Raw genomic sequence first — 22,050 nt, forward strand, 5'->3', positions numbered from 1 at the left:
TTGTACTCATTCAGTATGTGGACGACCTGCTGTTGGCTGCACCGACTGCTGAAACTTGTCTCCAAGCCACACATTCTCTACTAACCAAGGTTGCGAACCTCGGCTACAAAGTCAAGCAGGAGAAGATTCAGGTTTGCAGGAGGACTGTCACGTTCTTAGGGAGAGAAATCTCTGCTGAAGGACACACACTCACCACCAGCCAAAGAAATACCATTCTGAACCATGGCAAACCTGTCACCGTGCAGCACATGTTGGCTTTCCTTGGCCTCACTGGCTACAGCAGAAACCATGTACCTGGCTACGTCAACCTGACACAACCTTTGAGGGACATCATATCAACTGCAGGAAACAGAAACCTAAACGCAACTCTGGTCTGGACTGCTGAGGCTGAAAGAGCTTTCACTGACACCAAATGCGCCCTTTCAACTACGGCCTCACTCACAAATCCAGACTACACTTCCCCTTTTCACTTGGATGTTTCTGAAAAGGATGGCATTGTGAATGCCGTCCTTTATCAGAAAAAGGAGGGAGAGAGGAGAGTCTTGATGTATCACAGTTCAAGATTGGATGTCATGGAAACTGGACAAGGAGGCTGTGCACGACATCTCGCTGCCTTAGCAAAAGCAGTGACAAAGACAGAACACATGGTAATGTGCCATCCAATGAAGATCAACACCAACCATGGAGTGGTGGCTTTCCTCAACTCCAGTGCATTCACTTTTTCCCCATCAAGGAGAATCAGAATCTCAGCTGCACTGACACAACCACACATCTCCTACTATACGGAACCAATTAATCTGGCCAACAACATGACTACAGAAGAACATCTACCACACAATTGCTCTGAAGTCGCAGCAAAAGATGTGAAACTCAGACCAGACCTTCAGACAAAGCCACTGGAGGAACCAGAACTCATCCTCTACACCGATGGCTGCTGTTACAAAGGAGAACAAGGAAATGTCGCTTCATATGCGATTGTGAAACAAACTGGAAACAGACATGAAGTACTGGAACAAGGAATCATACCACAACCAGCATCAGCACAACTAGCTGAAGTAATAGCTCTGACCAGGGCTTTACAACTGAGTGAAAGACAAAGAGTCAACATCTACACTGACTCCGCCTACGCACATGGAGCTGTGCATGTGGATGGACCACAGTGGGTGAGAAGAAGTTTCCTGACCACAGCAAACGCCCCTGTGAAACACAAAGAACAATTAGAAGATCTGATCAGAGCTGTGCTTCTACCACAAGAGGTAGCAGTCATGAAATGCAAAGGACATCAAAAAAGCTCCTCCAGCGTGGCAAAAGGAAATGAAGCTGCTGATGCTGCAGCCAAAGAAGCCGGAGGATACCGAGGACAAATGATGGCAGTTGCTGCGGTGCAACTCCCAAATTTAACTGAAGAAGACATCAAAGACATGCAAGACAAGGCAGGTGCATATGAGAAGAATGAGTGGCTAAAGAAAGGCGCCACCCACAAGGAGGGACTCTGGAGAGCCCATGATGGAAGACTTGTGGCTCCCGCAAAGTTGTGTCAGCTGCTGCTGAAACAAGCTCATGGACCAGCCCATGAGAGCAAAAAGAAAACACTGAGAAACATTGACATCTTGTGGTGGCATCCACATATGACAAGCCTGGTAGACAACTATATCACTGAATGCACTGTCTGCAATGAACACAACCCAAAACCCACCTATAAATGCCCTATGGGAAAGTTCCCGGTTCCGGACGCCCCATTCAAAGATATCACCATCGACTTCACTGACATGGGCGCAGAAAACCGAGTACAAGGGTACAGATACCTGCTGGTCATGGTCGACAGATTCTCCAAATGGGTTGAAGCTATCCCCTGCAGAAGAGAAGATGCAAAGACTGTGGTGAAATGGTTGGAAAATGAACTGATCCCCAGGTATGGTGTTCCAAGGACTATAAAATCAGACAATGGAACCCATTTCAATAACAAACACCTGGAAGAAGTCGAAAAGGCTCTGGGAATCACTCACAAGTTTGGATCTGTCTACCATCCAGCCTCACAGGGAATTGTGGAAAGAGCAAACCAAACCCTAAAAAGGAAGATTGCAAAGATCTGCGCAGACACAAAGCTCTCGTGGGTTGAAGCCCTACCGCTGGCTTTGATGTCGATGAGGAGCTCACCTCATGGCAAAACACACTTGACACCTCATGAGTTGTTGACTGGTCGCCCAATGCCTGGTCCACCAAGAGAAGGAGGTCACCTCCCAACCCTGGACTTGTGGGAAATTGACTGTGATGACTATATGACTGCCCTCACTGCACTGACTAGAGTTTTGTGCAAACAGGTGCAGAACGCGGAAGAAGAAACGGACCAGAAGTCAACAAAGACTCCTGTTTTGAAAGTGGGAGATTGGGTACAGGTGAAAGTCCATAAGAGAAAGTGGTCTGAGCCCAGGTGGACAGGACCGTACGAGGTAATTGAGCACACCTCACACGCAGTCCGTGTAAAAGGAAAAGCAGGAGCAAATTGGCACCACCTGACTCATTGTGTACCCGCCCCACCACCAACTCGTTCTCTCAGTGAGACAAGAACTGATTTGGAAAACTTGGATACAGGCGCCAAAGTACCACAGACTGACTCTTAGGCTAGTTACGCCTGTGTCCACAACGCCACTCACAAACAAATATCTTATTTCAAATCCTAACCCAGAATAACTAAATATGGTTCAACCGATCGTGTGGCACCCTTTCCGCCAGACGGGGTTCGGTAGCCTTCGCGGTTTTACTGTAATCCTCACCCTGATTTCCATGGCCATAGTTGTCACCATTCTTTGGTGTGGAACGTTTACTTCTGACGACTCTGCAGCCCCTGTGTCCCTGTGTTGTACTAACTATACTATTAACAACGGTAGTACCCTGAGATGGGTCTGCCACTCCCAGCTAAGTGTCCCTGACACCTCTAACCCTGATCAGACTCCTGAAACCCCCATGGACACCTCTGCAGTTAGATCTAAGAGGTCACTGGGCGATGATGCATCCACTAACATTCTAGATCTTAAATTCATTGAGGGGGAGGAGGGAGCAGTCCGCTTTGACCTATGCTCTGTGATCAAGTGCCAGACACCACGCACACATTACTCTGGCTCGGAGCAGTATGTGTGTGAGTCTGAGACTGGTAAACGGGGTTGGGGGACGAAGTGTAGTCGTTGGCAACTTGTCATTACTAACTCTGGACGACACAAGTGGGGTTACACTCCTAAGAAGGCTTCGGTTGGCCCTGATCCGCTGGTGAAGCGAATGTCTCTGATTAAAGGTGCTGCTCCGGCTGACTGTGAAGAAAATGCATGCAATCCAATGACTTTGATTTTGAAGAGACCAAAGCTCAGAGATAGTGATGTGTATGTTCTGGGAAGCCAGGAGCAGGGAAACGATCCCCTGGGTTGGTTCACTATTACTGTAGTTAACAAAACTGGGGCCTCCCTTGCCAAAATTGATCGCCGTACTAATTATGTGAATTTGGACAGTCCAGAGAAGGTAATTACATTTGAGACTGGGTATAAGGAAGCAAATGCTTGGCTGGATTGGATGTACTTCAACGCTGTTGCATCCAACCTTACTAACTGCATTGCCTGTTCTTCGGCCAGACCCATCCTGTACACAGTCCCAGCCCCATTGCACCCCTACACAGACCCCAAGGGGTTCGAATGCATGATACGGATGCATATGCAAATCAATGCTAGGGGCTGCTCCGCCCTTACTGATGTTTTTCCTTTGGCTCCTACGAACACTATTCCCCCAGTTTTCACACCAATGGGAGGAGAATACACATGTTTGGCCAGAGTTAGTTCTCTTGAGGTTGGACATGTCCCCTCTGATTGGTGTAATGTGACACTTAATGTGACGGACAGATTGGACATGAGTTTCTTAAGGGTTGCTCGTGCTGATCTGTTCTGGTATTGTGGTGGGGGAGCCCTGCGTAACACTTTGCCCAAGTATTGGTCAGGGACTTGCACCCTGGTTAGACTGGGCGTTCCCATTACTCTCTATGGCCAGAAACAAAGTCCACACTTCAGTATGTCCCGTCGTCGTAGGAGAGGTCTCTCCATCCCTGATTTTGATTTGGCTAAAGACAATCCCACTTACTTTGATGCCATTGGGATCCCCAGGGGAGTTCCAGATGAGTTCAAACTTGCCAGTCCAATTACTAATGGGTTTGAATCCATTCTCCCTTGGATTACCACTAACAAGAATGTTGACAGACTCAATTTCATCTACTACAATGCACAGCGTCTGAATAATCTCACTCGACAGGCCGTTAGAGGACTCAGTGAACAGCTGGCTGCGACTTCATTAATGACACTGCAGAACAGAGTTGCCCTTGACATGCTTCTGGCCGAGAAAGGAGGGGTTTGTGCTGTGATTGACGGTGTGTGTTGTACTTTCATCCCCAACAACACTGCACCCGACGGTTCTGTGACTAGAGCCCTAGAAGGCTTGAATGCATTGGCTGATAAGATGGCCAAAGGAGCTGGGGTAGAAAGTCCTTTCCATGACTGGATGACAGGTGTTTTTGGCAAATGGAAACACCTGATCGGCTCGGTTATGATGTCTGTTGGAGTGTTTGCTGCCATTCTTGTTTGTGGTGGATGCTGCTGCATCCCCTGCCTTAGAACTTTGATTAATCGTTTGATCACTGCTGCTTTGTCCAAGGAACATCTTCCTCCTCCCTACCAGATGCCCTTGTTGGCTGAGGAGGATGAGAACATGTTGCCTGACATGGACATTGATTTGGAGTGTGAACTCAAAATCCACTCTCTTCCTAATTAGTTCACACCTAGTAGGTGTGAAAGGAGGGATTGTTAGGTTAGATTCAATTTAGACCTTGATGATCACCACTGATATACATGTATAATCCAGACATTGATTACTACCTCTGATCTATCCTCTAGTTAGACACTGATGATTACCTCTACCTCTGATCTCTTATTCAGACACTGATGATTACCTCTGATATATAATCTAGACATTAATCAATACCTCTGATCTATTTTGCTGTTCTGCCATACACATACTACCTCGTTGATTGAGAAACACGTACAATTAGAAATGCATTAAAGAACACTGAGATTACCCTACACTTGACCCTGATCTAAGTGAACACAGAACTGATTGTACACCACATGTATCCCTCTTTAGCATGTATCACATGCATTCCTCTTATAGACTAACCCTTTGTTGACTGTGTAGCATAAGTGAATGTGTTGATTGAGCTGTAGCTTCCTGGAAGGCATAGTGAGGAAGAAGCAAGTGGAGGTCAGAAGGCCAGGAGTTTAAAAGTGCACACATACACTCATCTTATTAAAATATATTAGATCTTCATATGATTCTTCTTTAGTTAATCTGTCTAACAAGTACTAATTATATTAAATACATTAGATCATCTTATGTTTCTTCTTTAGATAATCTTTTTATCAAGTATGTTAAAGGAATATGCATTCTCTAAGTTGATCATCTGGCAGGCAGAACACTAGTGTTGTTCAAGCTTAGTCTTACCACTCTTGTCAGCTCTGTTTATTAAAGTCATAATTTAACAAGTTGTTTTCGTGAGAATCGTTCAGCTTGGGCTCTCTCAAGGTTAAAGGGTAACTTCAGCATGTTGCTCATCAGTAGACCTATTCATTCTGCTCTCCCTCTTGTAACAGATTTATGATCATCCAACACGAGGAGATGATACAAACAGGGAGCAAGACGTAGGCAGGTGTCCTTGGGGGAAGATAAGAGAGCAGGATGCTTATACCCACGAGAGGCCCAAAGCAGAGTAGGGAGGGCTCTTCTCTTTCAGGGCGCTGTCTCCAGAAGATTGGATGGTTCGTGTGCCAAGGGGCTGGGACCAGCCCGTGCACCAACAAAGGGAGAACTAAGTTTAAACCAAAGTTCCTCCCCATCAGTTTTAACCAATAGAAATTAATTACACACACACATAGTGCGAAGTATATTAAGAGCATTGTAACGTTTTTTCGTCACTCTTCTCTGGGCGGGTGGTTGCAGCTAACTGCTTGCAGACTGCGATTTCCTTAACAGTGAAGATCCTTGTACAAGTCTTTTGATGATCCAACTTTAATAAATGGTCAACTAGAACGTCGTTGTTTGTCCTCTCTCAAATCAACGAACACGCATTTGTTGTATTCCTCTTTTTTACTACAACAGCAGACACCGCGGATATGGATGAAAACAGAGACGTTCTTCGAGGAAAAAATAATACATCCATGGGAAAAACACAAGCACGTCGCAATGAATTCCCCTCTGTTTTATTTCTGATTAAATTAATTGTAATGTAGAGCGATCAGTTAATTGTAAAACATTTATTTATTGATGTAAATGTGGTGATTTCTGCACATACAGACAGCAGCAAGTCAGCACTGCTCCTCTGACTAGCACACACCTGAAGCTTCACTTTTCATTTACACAAACTAATCAATGAGACCATAAATTAATCTGCTCGCTTTCTCCACCAGCATGACGACGTCTGGGTGACCGGTCGATCCCCTCAGCCGGCCGGCTGCTGCCTCTGAGATGAGCCGAGCAGCGAGCTAACGTTAGCTCCAGGTAGCTCTGCACTTCTCCCAAAACCTCGGAGCAAACTTCCAAACAGACGTCAGTTGGATAAATTGACCACAGATTAGGACTGTGACTTTCTCGCATGAAAAAATATTTAAAATTAATAAAGTGACGTTTTAACAACGCTACGGCGGACTTTTAGCTGCTCTACTGCTAGGCTATCAGTTAGCATAGCTTTGAAGCTAATGCCGTAAAACGGCGCATGCGCAGAAGTCTGGAACGGATCTTGTTCCGGGTACAGATCGGGCACTGACAAGCAGATTGTGCACGTCTGTCTGTCACTGTTTGACTAATGTTGTTAGGCGTTCACACACGCGTGCGGTCGCAGAATCTATTGCTGCGCGGCCGGAAGTTGATCTGCCCGGTGCGCACCACTACGTGTAACGTGACGCGTAATGTAGTTGTTCTGTGTTCCATTTTCATCCAGTAGATGGTGCAATCGATCCAATACGAGATACAGATATATAGGCTGTTGCATGACATGATTTATTTGTTCAATGAAGACAGAGAGAATGATCCGTGTCCCAGCTGGCCACAGCGGCCGGCCGGAGCCATTCTCTCCACACCTTGCGTCTGAGCCGCCATGGACCATGGTCCACATGCCATCCCAGAGTCACGCTGCTGCTCCGCCCCGCTGACCAGGCAGCTCACAGCGGCGGCTGCGGCGACGTCACTCCCCGGTCCGGGACGGAGCGATCCGCTGTAGGAGGAAGCCGCTGCGAGCTGCCTGCTCCGTGGGGCGGATCAGCAGCGTGACCCGGGGAACTCTGGTGCATGGACCACGGAGCTCCGGCCGGGGGGTGGGGGGGAGCGAACGCCTGCGGGGGGTGTGGAGAGAGTTGCTCCGGGACCACTGGCCGCTGTGGAGTGAAGTTTCCAAATATCATAATAACAAAACAATAAAAAAGTCAAAGACTTAATTTTCCATGTTATTCTGTTTTTGTTTTAAAACAGAATAACAGAAAAACAATGTTGCTTTTTTTATTATTTGGTTTTGAAACGGAAAAACGAAAGAGTTCTGTTTCTGTTTCTTTTACTTTGCTTACACATGGCCTGCAGACACAATACAAACATTTGTAAGTTAACCACACCCCCCGCACGTAATCAGTTCATTGACAACTGCTGGGACAGCTGGAGATGTGCGTTAGGTTTGTGCACCTGAATAGCTGCAACACACTCCCGGCCTAGTTTTTTTTTTTTTTTTTTTTTACACTTTATTAATAATTATATACATACTGTTACAAAACTGTCGCGCCATCAGGAAGGTTGAAATTGAAATATCAATGCAGAATAAATGTCAACCATGGAGCATAAAAAGACATGACATCACTGAGCCTCCTCCTGTCTATAATATAATTATCTCATGGCATGGGTCTTTTCCTTTCTCCTTCTCCTTCTCCTTCTTCTCCTCCTCCTCCTTCTGCTTCTTCTTCTTCTTCTTTTGAATTTCCGGTCCGGCAGGCAAAGTCTGGCTTACTGCTGCCTCCCCTGGTTGACTAAAATGAAAAGGCCAACTACACTACACGTCATGTTACGCGGAGTGGTGCGCACGGTGCAGATCAACTTCCTGCTGCGCAGCAACAAAATCTGCGACCGCACGTGTGTGTGAACGCGTAACATAATTTGTCCAACAGTGACTGACAGACGTGCACACGCTGCTTCATACGTACGCAGCTTTTGTCACGTGTGAAATACAACCTGCGCGTAACAACGCACGCACGCATAACAAAGTAACCATGCGTGCACACACACGTCGCTGCGCGTCTTTCCGGTTGTTTTGACATCGATTTCACCCCACACACACACACACACACACACACACACACACACACATACAGTATGTCAACCAGTCAAGTCCAATCAAGAGCAGAGTACTTACTGCATATGTAGCAGGGCTGCATACACACACACACACACACATACAGTATGTGTGTGTGTATGCAGCCCTGCTACATATGCAGTAAGTACTCTGCTCTTGATTGGACTTGACTGGTTGACTGGTCCAAAGTGGTAATTCTCCGTCAAAGCTTTTCTAGGGAGAACTTTTCTTGTCCAGTTTACGGGTCTTATGGCAGGAAGTCATAACATTGTATAGAGATTAAAATCTAAGTCACAGTAATAGTTATGAAGAGATAAGAAAGCAATGAATACACAATTAATGTCAGATTTTTTAATGACTTTATGATGTGATAAAATGGAATTTAAATGCCAAAGGATTAGATATCAGTAGGCTACACACATTATTGCATCTGCGATGTGAAGAGCTCTTTCACTGCATTCAGATGGGTAAGGATAATCTTTTCAGCCTCTTTCCTTTTTTCTTCTTTTACAAGGTGCGGGTAGACCTGATTGAAAATGAAAAAGTGTGCAGTGCAGCCTCCAGGCATGGGTTTTATCGTCAAGAGATCAGAATCCCACCCAGAAGTACACGACCAGTACCCTTTGTGATTATTCCCTCAGGGTTAGGTCTACTTGACATTGAGGTCCAAGCAGCTGTTAAAGGAAAAGATTTCAGAGATGGGGTCAAAAAGAAGCTGTTTGTGGTGGTAAGATAAACGGACTCATATGATTGCATTTACAGTCTTGTAAAAGGTTTGCTTGAGAATAGTGATTGCAAATCAGTGTAATTGTTTGTTTTCCAGTCTGAAGGCAAACTCAAGAACAACGTGATTCCTTGCACTCTTGATCCAACAAGCAAAGGTGTAACTGAGTTTATTATTTAAGTGAACACGTGGATATTTTTATTCTTTTCATTTGCTGATACCGAACTTCCCCATAGGTGGAAGAGACGAGGCTACTATTAACAGTAGGGTTCGTTCGCAAGATTTGATTCCAGGTGCACCTACAAGAACCATGGTTTTTGTGTCAGGTGAGATGTGTATGACAGGTATTGTAAAGAACTGACAGACAGTTGTTCTTCATGACTGAAATGACTGTTACACTGGGTTCAGACATTTTCTATTTTGTTTCTCCCTGTGTTCACACAGGACAAAATCAGATCGGTTCATTGGTGACCGACGTCATTGCTGGGAAATCACTGAGTCACATGATCCGGTTGCCATCAGGTTGTGGAGAGCAGAATATGTTCGGCATGACGATGTCTGTGATCACTACCCTATATTTAGACAAAACAGGCCAGTGGGAACAGGTCGGCGTGGACCAACGTTCTACAGCCCTCAAATACATTCAGATAGGTAGGCTCTCACTCGCGCGCGCTCACTCTCTCTCTCTCTCTCACACACACACGATAAGAAACCAAACTGGCAACTAGTTTCAGTAAAGTGAGTGAAAGGCTTCTGTGTTTTTTGTCCAGGCTACAACAATGAGCTTACCTACCGTAAGCCTGATGGGTCATTTGCTGTGTTCACAAGTCGTCCTGGCAGCACCTGGTGAAGCATCTAAGACTGCATGAACTCCTGCACTACACACATATAAATATAATGTTTATGAATATACATTTTGCTCATTGACTTTGATTCTAAGTAACTGGGAAGTTATCAATCATAGTCCATGTACACGTTTTTACATTTGTTCCTCTTCCTCTTCTTTCCATAAGGCTGACAGCTTTTGTTGCAAAGGTGTTTGCAATGGCCCACAAATTGGTAGCAGTGAAAGAGGACATAGTCTGTGACGCCCTCACTTTTCTGATGAACCAACAGGAAGACAACGGCCGGTTTAGAGATGTTGGATTTATCTATAGTCAAAACATGATTGTGCGTGCATATCTATTCTTTTCTTAGTGCTAACCACAAGTGTTATGCTATTGACTATGAATGTGATGATACTGTAAATATGGTTTTGATGTGTGTATGTGCATGTGTAGGGTGACTTGCGCGGCAAAGATTCAGACGCCTCCATGACAGCCTTCTGCCTGATGGCCATACAGGAAGCAAGGAGACTGTGTCCCCGGCTAGCTGTAAGTATCTCACTACTTAACTACTGTGTATATTTCTGTCGCCTCCGTCTATATCTCTCTTTTGCGATGTCTTGCTCTTTTTTCGTGGCTGCTCAAAACATGATGTCGACCATTCAACATGACTAGAATAACTTCTTGACTCGACAATAATTGGTGAAATAATTAAATAGCCTACTGTTCATGGGTCAGCCAGCACATTGATCCAGTGGTTAACACTGTCTTGGCAATCAAATGTTTTTTACTGAAACAGTAAAAACAGACTTTATTATTGGACTCGCGATTGACAAAACAACTCACTCACACTGCACCACCTAGGTTTTCTCATCAGAATTCATAAGCAATCATTTTAGACAACCTAAAGTTTGGGAATACTTGCTTAGAGGGGCAGTATAAAGAGGATAAGAACTGTATCGGTTTCTCACAGTGTCAATACACTCACATTTAACGTCATAGCCAAGTTATTTTGTCAAGTTAGAGTTTCTGCATCAAGATCTGGTGAGAATTTGGTAGTGAAAACACTTACCAACTTCGTATGAATCACTTTTATTTTCCTTTGTGCAGCAGTGCCAATAATAGGTTTAGACGTGACGTCCTCCGATCAGGTTTACCAACCCACTGTTTTAGGGAAGCAGATTGTCCTTGTTGATATTTCTCTGAGGTCGTCCCTGTTTCACGACCTGGCTCCATTTCGGCACGTAAACTGCAGCTGGGCCATTGCACACAGCGCTGCTGCAGGCTGGTTCAGTGTTGCTCGGCACCAACAGCCTTCCATTATGATTCAGCTCCAGGCAGCAACTTTACTTTCTATGGTCTACCACCATGCGTAGGTCTTTGAAGTTTCACTGCATGCCTTAGCATACAAACTTCACTGCAGTCGCTTCATCTAGCTCAGCAGGGTAAACACATCCAGGTAGTTGAAAGACACAGGCGGCAACTCATCAAGGTAATGGGAGACGAATCAAGGGATATTATCTACAGAAAAGAAAATTGAATTTGAGCCCACTCTGGGTCATAAAATTAGTGTAATAACTCATCTATCAGACGATGTAGCCCAAACTTTGTGCAAAATTCTATTTTTGATTAAATCCGGGATGAAAGTGGGTTTTTTTTTTCGCATTGGATAATGCAGGCACAGATTATACGTCAGCCTGCTCACGATTCATCAGCCACTGATACTGGATCCGTCATCCGTCAATCAAATGTCTGAGACACACACACACCGGGCTTGGTCTCGCCCCAAGCTTTGAATATCCCACCCGCTCGATAACGACCAATCAAATTTGTTTTCCTTACTCAGGTAAACTTGTGCGGCAACTCGGGACAACTCGGCGTGACAAACAGGACAAACGGCCATTTCTGTACACCTTTAATGCTTTTAGCCAACATTTGATATCATTAGCATCCTTTGCTTAGTGTCAGGACAGAGTTTAAACAGCACTTTCTTAGAAGACTTGATCCACTCAGAGTCGAAGGCATTCAAGGCTAAAAGGACTATTTCATCCTGCATCATCGTTTTGATTTTAACTGCAAGAAAATTGAGAAACTTGTCTTCTACAATAACTTGATCATCAGTCTTGTAGATTGTCGGTTTTAATTGAGCCCGCTGGCGCAAGTCAGGAGCTTTTGATCTACGACGTATGCTATCCACCATTTTCTGTTTGCTGTGAACTTTGCAGCCATGATTAATGATTAAAGGGATAGTTCACCCTAGAATGATATTTCGCTCATTATCTACTCACCCTCATGTGGACTAAGGGCTGGAAGAAGTTTCAGAGTCCACCGTCCCTTCTCTGAGTTACAGGGGGTCTTGGTGTAGCAGTGCATGTCCATATAACGGTTGTAAAGGGACACCAGAGCTCTTCGTAAAAAAACACACACAAAAAAACATCCAAATACCTCCATGCTGCTCGTATGTAATGTCCGTCTTGTGCTGAAGCCCCAAATTGCGTAATTGTCCCGAAAAAAATTAAATAAGTCTATATTTTAAGCTTGTTTGTAGCGGAAGCTTCTCAAAGCTCCTCTTCCTGGTCCGTCCAAATCTCGCGTGATTTGCGCCAGCGTCAGTGCGGTTACTGCGAATCACGCGAGATTTGGACGGACCAGGAAGAGGAGCTTTGAGAAGCTTCCGCTACAAACAAGCTTAAAATATAGACTTATTTAATTTTTTTCGGGACAATTACGCAATTTGGGGCTTCAGCACAAGACGGACATTACATACGAGCAGCATGGAGGTATTTGGATGTTTTTTTGTGTGTGTTTTTTTACGAAGAGCTCTGGTGTCCCTTTACAACCGTTATATGGACATGCACTGCTACGCTGAGACCCCCTGTAACTCAGAGAAGGGACGGAGGACTCTCAAACTTCTTCCAGCCCTTAGTCCACATGAGGGTGAGTAGATAATGAGCGAAATATCATTCTAGGGTGAACTATCCCTTTAATATAAAAGCTTTTGTTTCTTGTCTCAGAACAAATAATCATATCTCATAGCTTTTGTTGCAGAGGTCTGTTATTCTGACACTTTATTTCCTGTTTTGGTTGCCATAATTACAAAGGAGCCACAACAGCAAGTTGAATTTTTTTAACTATCCAGGAGCAATAACAGCATGGGCTGAATGACTCTTTCTCAGCCCTTAGATATAATTATCTGAAAGTGGTCTCTTCCTCCTTTACAGAACCTGCAAAGCAGTATAGACAAAGCCGTTGGATACCTGGAAGGGCGTCTGCCTGGCATCACCAACCCTTATGCTTATACGATAACATCATATGCCCTGGCTTCGCAAAACAAATTAGACCGTCGGCTTCTGAAGAAATTCATGTCTCCAGGTTTTGTGACACAATAATCAGGAAACAATGACATTTATCAAGAGACTTCATAAACATCCATAGAAGAAGCTTAATTGATTGATAATTGATGATTCTTCTGTCCTCTTCAGACTCAACCCACTGGCCTGTGCCTGGCTCAGGAATGTTCACAATTGAGGCAACAGCGTATGGTCTTTTGGCTCTGGTAGAGGTCCAGGTGAGTTATGCTTTGGCAAGAGCACAATTCTATAGAGTCATCCTTCATGCAACCTCAGAGACAGAACCAATGGTGGATGATAAGACCCACTTTCCTTGAGAAATATCTAATGTAGACTTGTAGCCCCTCAACTATCATCATCATTTCAGTTCAAACAGTGTTAGATCCAAAGTTCAAAGTATTTTATTTGTCGTTGCCACAAGAGGTCATACAAAAACGAGACAGCCCCAGACATTCTGTTTTAAGTATGTGACACCACCCAAAAATATAATTTGTCTTTAGCTATACTCATGATGACTGCTGATATGATACAATTTCATAAATTGTACTGCAACTCTTTGTCTCAACTTTCATTGTTAAAGGCTTTGGACGAAGCCAAACCTGTCGTCAGATGGTTCCTGCAAAATCAGGATGATTTAGGAAGCTATTATTCCACGCAAGTAGGAGTCTCTCTCTCTCCCCTTTTTTCTCTTTGCCACAGTACATTTAGGTCTCTTTCTTGTGAAGTTATGCTTATTTTTGTTAGTTACTCTCAGCAGCACCTTGTAACCTACTAATCAAAAGTATGAGTCTCACTTTGTCTCATTCTGATTGTCATTGTTTCTTTCTCCAGGTTACTATAATGGTATACCAGGCAATAGCTGAGTACTGGAGTAGTGTTACTGATGAACCATATGATTTGAATATTAACCTTCACCTTCCAAGAAGGAGCGGAGTTACCAATCTCTTCATCAACAGAGATAACTACATGACCACTAGAAGCGATGAGGTGAAAATCAACACATAAACAATTGAGATGAAAATTAATTCAAATGAAGTTCAAGATGGGTTAGGGGGAGTGGGAGCAGGAAAAAATCCAAAACAAGATGGTAGATGCATGACCAAGCACAGCCTAAGGAGCTCAAATTATACTCAAAGGCCCTAACATGTGAATACATGCGTCTTTCAAAACCCAACAGTTAGATTTCATAAACGAGGATGTGAGAGTGGTTGCCACTGGAACTGGACAAGCAACAGTGAAAGTGAGTATAGCAGTGTGAGTCTGAGTCTGTTTGGTTCATTAGATGTTTATTGTTCTGCACCTAAATAAAACCTTTCAACATAGTCTTCAAGTGTTGTAATTTGGTATGTAATCAACAGTCCCTCTAACTGAAAGCTACTGATTAGTGTCAGAAAATAATGAAAATACGGAACAAACATCATAGCTTCTCACTAAATAAACCAAACGCACAGGTTTGCTCAAACACTAAAGATTTGTCTTTACCCAATTGTCCTACTCCCAGTGATTCCACATTCATAGACCTTTGCCATTATGAGGACTGCTGGTACAGAAACAATAGCATAATCTGTGAAATTGTGACCTAAATTATAAGAAATTGAGATTAAGAACTGTTTCAATGTGACAGGTGGTGTCATATTATTACGCCCAGATTAGACAAGGGGACAGCAACTGCAAAAAGTTTGACCTCAATGTGACATTCACCCAAGGTAATTCTGTTCTGTTCTGTTTTTTGGTGATTGCCTTTTCTGCCCTGGTGTGCAAAATACTGGGAGGAAAAAATACAAATAGTTTGATTTTGCACACACAGGTATTGATAAGTTTAAACATCTCTTCCTGTTTGACCATTTGTCTTTATTTTCTGGCTATTTTCTGTGTGTCATGCTTGTATTTGTTATTTGTTATTTATGTGTTTTTCTTGTCATATTGTGTTTTCTTCAGTGGTTGTGGTCTAATTTTTATTATCTGAATGTCATTTCATGTTTTCTCCAATGTTTTGCCCTATCATAGATGAGTATGAAGAAACTATATACACGCTGACCATAAAGGTTAAGTGAGTACAATGAAGAAATCATTTTGGACATAATGTGGCTTTGTACAGTATTTGAACAGTATTTTCTAACTACCTGTGAAACCTCAATTTTCTTTAATGCTTCATTTTCATTCATGCATTGATTTAATGTGTCACTGTTGTTGTTTTCCCCCCCAATAATGATACACGACTTACCTTTTCTTTCCATTCTAAAATATTTATTAAGTTATTTGGGTTTAGTTTTCCACTTACCTTTTTTCCATTATTCTAATTATTCTATCTATTCTGTATACAGGTATTTGGACAAAGAGCATGATGCAGATATGGCAATATTGAATATTGCCTTACTTACTGGCTTTGTGCCTGACAAAAATGACCTGAACTTAGTAAGACTTGCATACACGCAGTGTTTAATTATCACTGTTGATTATTGGTGTAAACATGATTTGTTTTAAAATTATGAGGATTGTCTTGTTGATTGTGTAGCTTAGATTGTGTGTCTCTGTGTGCAGTTGTCCAATGGACCTTCCCGAGTCATTCAAAGGTATGAGACCAACACAGAAGGGTCATCTGAAGATACAGACCAGAGCAGAGACAGAGGCACGCTCATCATGTACTTAAATAAGGTAAGCCACTAGTTTTTCCTGCAGAGAAATAATGACTCACCATTTCTATACCATATTATTCATTTGTAAAATCTTTAGTTATTCATATTTGAATGTCCAATTATGTATCAATCAGTGGGACACCTGATAGCCCTAAAGTCATAAATTGGTTGTGTGAAAATCAACTCTGCATATTATGAAATATGATGGTATTTTGAAACAACTGTGCTGTGATAACATGAGGAAAAAGTTCATTTGACATTGCAGTCAAAGTGGCCAAAAGATGATACTACTATTGCACTATTCCATTTGGAGATAACGACTATGCCAGAATGGCAAAACAATTGGCTCTGAAATGACCAGAGATTGTAATTGTGTTAAAATATCACAGGTATGCACGTGACGTCGCGGTACTCGAAAGTCGCTGTGGAACGTCCACTGAGTGGCATAAAGACGAGTGGCAGAGCCGCCAAAGTTTAAAAACGATCAAGTAACGAAGCGATTTTCTCCGAGCCCACACAAGTCTGACATGTCTAGCTTTGCCAGCATGTAAAACTGAAATAGCAGTACTCACAAACTCACGCTGAAGAAAGCCAAGGGCTGAAACTTGCTGTGCGTTCAATAAATGTTTCAAGATTATTTTGTGAGTGCTGCTATTTCAGTTTTTTCTTGTTTCGATTTTTGAGCTGGCACCCAGTTCATCTTTACACAAGAGTCGAGCACGCCATTCCCTTTGTTCTTTGCCAGCATGTAAAGCATGCATGACCTAACAGAACTGCTAGAAATCTTGAGGATACGTCTCACTTTGACTGAGTTACATTCAAGAACCTGTTCTCAATGATGGAAAGTAAATTCACTGGAGCGATAATTTTTTTTCGATCGATCAGCTGTGTTTACAGTTTCAGGTGTCATAGTTATGATGTTTAGACAGATAAATTAGTCCTCTTTCTGAGGTTGATTTTACTCCGTGGTTTTTTACTTTCCGTTTGTGTTAAAGCAGAAGTAAGCGATCCGGTGGTTTTGGCTAACTTCCTGTCAGCCGATGGAGTTAGCAGTCCCCGCCCTCGTCCCTACGTCACCACATTCACGCGCAACCCTTGGCTGCACACACAGAGAGGACCGCCCCTTTATGCCGTTCTCTCTCCTCATTGGATAAAGGTTGTAGGATACAAGGAAAGTTTTCTCCTCGGCTTACAGCAGAGCAGAGTGACTGACAGACCCGTGTTTCAGACCAAACACTCTATAGAAGTGATTGCCGTCAGAAGATAAAACTATTTAAGACTTAACACAAACATTCCGCTTACTTCTGCTTTAAACAGATGTGCTGTATCGCCTCCATTATTAGTTTTTCTTCATCCACAACGTCCTTGTAGGACCCTCTGACTGATAGATGACTTGCTTGTGCCAACGGTTGAAACTAATGTCTACAAGTAATGACATATAAAAAAACGTATAAAAACTGCCCTTCACTTTTTCAAAATATCCTTAGTTATCACAGGACAGAAGTTACTGATGACAGTGTCAGGTTTGAGGGAAACTGGACCCAAATGCCAGAGACAGGGATGGTGGGGTGAACAAAAGTACTTATTACTTACCAGGAAAAAACTAAAAGCAGGGACCCAAGAACATGCAGGAACTCTAGGGCTGCATCAGGCATGAACACAGTGGAAGAATGCAGGGTAGCCTACTAATGCAGACGATCCGGCAAAGGATAATGGGAAAACACTGAGGTTAAATACAGAAGGAGCAACAAGGCAGAGGTGGGATAATCAACACAGATGAGACACATCATTTAGGAAATCCCATGAGGGAGCGCACAGGAAGACAAGACAGGAAGTATTTTATGTTGGCACAGTTATATTTAAGAGTTATATATAAGTGAAATATGTGTAAAAGCTGTTAAACAAAGATGCAGTTAAATGTTAAAATGTCAGTAACAACATTATGTAATTCTATTTGATTAAAATGTGTGGCAATGCCATATATAGTGGGATGTTCAAATGTCAGAGAATGAACAATATTTGATAAAAACAAAACACATACACAAGTAATTGTATGAACTGTAATGGCTTTAATAAGTATTCGTTAGTACATGGTATCGGCAAGTACTCAGATGCAAGTACTCGTAATTGCACTTGTACTAGGTTTGAAAAAATGTGGCATCCCTAGTATTAATTCTTTAAATTCACTTAGAGTTAGCCTTTTTCAGAGTTTTACAAAGGTATTATAGGGTGATGGACATATGAAAGACACTTTGGCCTTGAATCAATCTCGACTTCAAACATGATACCAAAATCAGGAATGCAAATTTGCCATAGCATCGTCATTGTACCTTGTGAATATACTGAGAGGTTATTTAGATTTAGAGCACGGCTCTCTTGAATACTCGATTCTGATTGGTCAATCACCAATATTCTGCAGTGTTTATTTCTCGCTAGACCACCGCTGAGCGGACCGTTGCTAGGGACTCCATAGCAACGGCCGACTCTGCATGTCCGGTCACGGCCGCGGTTTTCTGAGCCTCCTCCCGTTCGTGCATTTGAAGCCTTTGATAATCAATCAGTGGATCGATGGATTACCATACACGTTACGATGTATTTTGTGTAGTTGTACCTGTCATAAACAAGAGATTATGGGGTGCGTTTGTGTCGCGGAGCTACAGAGAGGAGAGGAGCTGTGACACGGTCAGAAGTTCTGATGCAAGTTTACTTTTCAGCCACGATGTGGAAATAAGGAGCCTCCACTCTCCCTGTAACAGGTTACAAGTCGTTTATCTAACATCACAATTAGTCCGAAGCTATTTAATGACGGTAAAAATGAAACATAAAGTAAATATCCTGCATACTTTCTCTTTTCTGTGCTTCGCTGGTCAGAGCGGCGTCCCGAGCAACGGTCTAATTTTACATGAATAAAATCTCTTTTTATCATTATTTTGTGTTACATTATTGAATGATTTAGTTGTAGGCCGTGTTCTAAGCGGGATAATGTATAGTTGGTCGGTTGTTACCTCCGAACTATACATTATCCCTTACTTAGTTTCTTAAACACTTGTTTTTATAATGACCACTTGAAAGTTGCATTTATCTCCTCTTTATGCACGTGAATTTAATGCAGTACAGATATGAAATGGTATTAAACCATTTCTCTCTCTTTCTCTCACATTCTACCTTCGTACATTTCTTCATAGGTTTCTCACACACAAGTAGAAGAGATCACCTTTAGGCTCCATCAGAAGGATTTGGGTGCCCGCCTACAACCAGCTGCTGTGACCATCTATGAATATTATGACCTTCAAAATCAAAACGGTGAGTTTCAAAGCCATCCAGAAACATAGGGTACTGCTGTGTCTCAAACAAACACACCAATTCATGGAAGAGTCTACCAGTTGAGATATTTACATCATTAGGGTACTTTAAACCATAAGTTTAATTGCTCTCTCTCTATACCACGATCAGTGTGTGTGGTCATTGTCTTTTTGTGATTGTGCACCTCGGTGTTCCCTTAAGGGGAGAAATGGGGAGTGACATGCGTTCAGTGAGGCAAGCGAAGAGTGGCACCACACAGTTTTTTGTTGTGTTTATCATATTTTACCAGTGCTGAAGTAAATAACTCACCTTTATGGAGTGGTCCTGTGGATATACAGTGTTTTATTCTCCCATGTGGACGATCTAGATCCTCATCTGACAAACAGTGAGGTGATCTCTTGTTCTTGATTCTCTTCTTCCTTTGTGTGAGGCACTTCACTTGATTACGACAAATGCTATGTAAATAAAGTGTATTTAATGGTGTGGTAACACCTGTACAGTACTTTGTAATGTATGTAATATCATGTATTTTACATTTGAGTTTCAACATTCAAAGATATTAAAATAAAATAAAATAAAATACCTGTTTTAATAACTTTATTAGATTGTGTTTGTATCAAGATCAACAGTTTAAAGGAGTCATTCATTGTTGCAAAAAATCTCTTTTCTTATTTATTTCTGATGGACTGTGGTGCTTTAAACAACCGACAGAAACTATTTGTATACCCTGTTGCAGATACAAATTGTGTGAGATTCTACCACCCACAAAGGCCAAGTGGAGAGCTGCTGATGCTGTGTAGACATGGTGAATGCACATGTGCTGAAGGTAATGTAAACTCTTAAAGAAGCACTTAAAGCATTATGCAACATTTCTACCATATATTTTTATTTACAAAATAAAACTGCTGCATTAATGAATGGGCATGCCGCATGCATATTTGAGACCAGATTGTCACTAATCTGAGAGGAATGTGATATCAACAACAGAGCGAAAACTAGTACGAGATTATTGCTTAAGTAATGGAAGACAATTAGGGCCTCAGTAACTTCTAGACTGGTGTTTACTGCAAAATAGCGTGAGAAGCTCTCCACATGTGCTCACTTGATTGAAGCAGTTGTTGTTGTTTTTTGCTTTTTGCCCATGCAAATTTCTAGAGGAATGCACAAAGCAGAAGAAGGAAAAAGTCAGCAATGATGAGCGTGTCGCTCAATCTTGTCTGAGTACCCAGGACACTAAAACAGATTTTGGTAAGAGCGAGTGAGTGAGTGAGCAAGTGAGTGAGCGAGTGAGTGAGTGAACTAACAATCATGCTGCAATTTGTCTGTTCTCAGTGTTCAAAGTGAAAGTGATTAACATAACAGAGGAAGTGTCCACTGATGTTTTCACCATGGAGGTTGTCCAGGTCATCAAGGAGGGTGGGTATTTATCTCCTTTGAAACCTTCATGTTTTTAACTGATGTGAGATATATTGCATTGATGGATACAAGAAAACAACAGTGTCATTGTGATATGTATTTTATTACATTTAATGAGCTTCTTTCTTTTATCTTGGATGTTACTGACAGGCACTGACAGGGGCGTATCTGGTCGCCAACGTGAATTCCTCAGTTATAAACACTGCAAATGGGCCCTAAATCTGTTACTTGGCAAAACCTATCTTATTATGGGCGCAGACAGAGACATTATGATCGACAAACTGACTCTAACGTGAGTTTAGTGTGTGTGTGTGTGTGTGTGTGTGTGTGTGTGTGTGTGTGTGTGTGTGTGAGAGAGTGGGATAGAGACTGTGTATTATGACATTGTTGCCTTCCTTTGATGTCTGGTGTTGGTATCTTGCAAGCATTGTTTATGTATGGTTTCTCAGTCATACACCTTTTCATGAATAGAAACACAACTTTGTACAAGTTGTGATTGTGTCTGAGTGACAGCCAGTGACAAGAGGCATTATTTTTTTCTGTCTGTCAATAATGGCTCAAGGGTATTTCTTCAAATGTTTGTCAATGCAACTTCACAAATCACCTTTTTGGACAATTCAATTATCAATTCTCTAAAAGGATCAAATACAGAAAGACAGACAGACAGACAGACAGACAGACAGACAGACAGACAGACAGACAGACAGACAGACAGACAGATAGAAGTATTCCCTGACAAATACATAAATCTCCTATTCTCTTTTTCACTTTGATCTCCTCAGTTATCTGTATGTGCTTGGTGAGAGAACCTGGATCGAGTACTGGCCGACAGATGCAGAGTGTCAGACAGAGGAACACGCCGATGTCTGTAAGGGCATAGCAGAGTTGAAGTTCAAGTATGACAACCTTTTATGTAGGCAGTAATGAATTACAAAGACATAAAATGCTCTTTTAAAAAAGTTTGAAATACATGTTTTTAATTGTTTAAAGTTTGCATTACTCTCATGTCAAATCAATTTGGGACACATGTTGTGGAAATGTGTCATTGATAATGTTGATTAAATTGTAATGGGCTTTTATCTCATGGTCTCTGTCTCATATAATCATATAATATCATTACAACATACGAGCAGTGCAGCATGGCAGTGTTTGGTGTCAATAAGATTGGTACAAATGACTTTCATGTTTCCCAAAGAACTTGATAACTTTAAATTGTGATTCCCTGACTCCTCTTATAGGGCCAGTGTAATGTTTATATTAGTTTTGAGTGAAATGTCTCAATATTTATTGGATGAAAAGCCATGAAATTTGGCACAGGTATGATAAGTGACTCATTGCATATTTGTCTAGCACCTGAACTGTGGTCAAAAACTAAATTTTCCAA

At 42.3% G+C, this 22,050-nt stretch overlaps 1 protein-coding gene across 1 annotated transcript in view; it reads left to right on the plus strand.

Moving 5' to 3' along the window:
• Window positions 1-21,745, plus strand: part of LOC146991258 (complement C3-like) — a 71,848-nt gene extending 50,103 nt beyond the window's left edge. Inside the window, exons 22-43 of the mRNA XM_085798665.1 lie at window positions 8,928-9,140; window positions 9,237-9,294; window positions 9,374-9,463; window positions 9,582-9,788; window positions 9,908-9,983; window positions 10,151-10,307; window positions 10,418-10,510; window positions 13,183-13,333; window positions 13,444-13,529; window positions 13,892-13,969; window positions 14,143-14,298; window positions 14,489-14,551; window positions 14,936-15,017; window positions 15,319-15,361; window positions 15,636-15,726; window positions 15,853-15,966; window positions 19,133-19,250; window positions 19,987-20,076; window positions 20,406-20,498; window positions 20,583-20,666; window positions 20,817-20,958; window positions 21,449-21,745. Of these exons, the coding sequence (XP_085654791.1) occupies window positions 8,928-9,140; window positions 9,237-9,294; window positions 9,374-9,463; window positions 9,582-9,788; window positions 9,908-9,983; window positions 10,151-10,307; window positions 10,418-10,510; window positions 13,183-13,333; window positions 13,444-13,529; window positions 13,892-13,969; window positions 14,143-14,298; window positions 14,489-14,551; window positions 14,936-15,017; window positions 15,319-15,361; window positions 15,636-15,726; window positions 15,853-15,966; window positions 19,133-19,250; window positions 19,987-20,076; window positions 20,406-20,498; window positions 20,583-20,666; window positions 20,817-20,958; window positions 21,449-21,590 (2,427 nt within the window). The 3' untranslated portion in view covers window positions 21,591-21,745. The remainder of the gene's footprint in view (window positions 1-8,927; window positions 9,141-9,236; window positions 9,295-9,373; window positions 9,464-9,581; window positions 9,789-9,907; window positions 9,984-10,150; window positions 10,308-10,417; window positions 10,511-13,182; window positions 13,334-13,443; window positions 13,530-13,891; window positions 13,970-14,142; window positions 14,299-14,488; window positions 14,552-14,935; window positions 15,018-15,318; window positions 15,362-15,635; window positions 15,727-15,852; window positions 15,967-19,132; window positions 19,251-19,986; window positions 20,077-20,405; window positions 20,499-20,582; window positions 20,667-20,816; window positions 20,959-21,448) is intronic.
• The last annotated feature ends 305 nt before the right edge of the window (window positions 21,746-22,050 follow it).

Source organism: Trachurus japonicus, chromosome 1, assembly GCF_045865225.1.
Source record: "Trachurus japonicus isolate A0001 chromosome 1, Traja_1.0".
In the NCBI taxonomy this organism is placed as follows: Eukaryota; Metazoa; Chordata; class Actinopteri; order Carangiformes; family Carangidae; genus Trachurus; species Trachurus japonicus.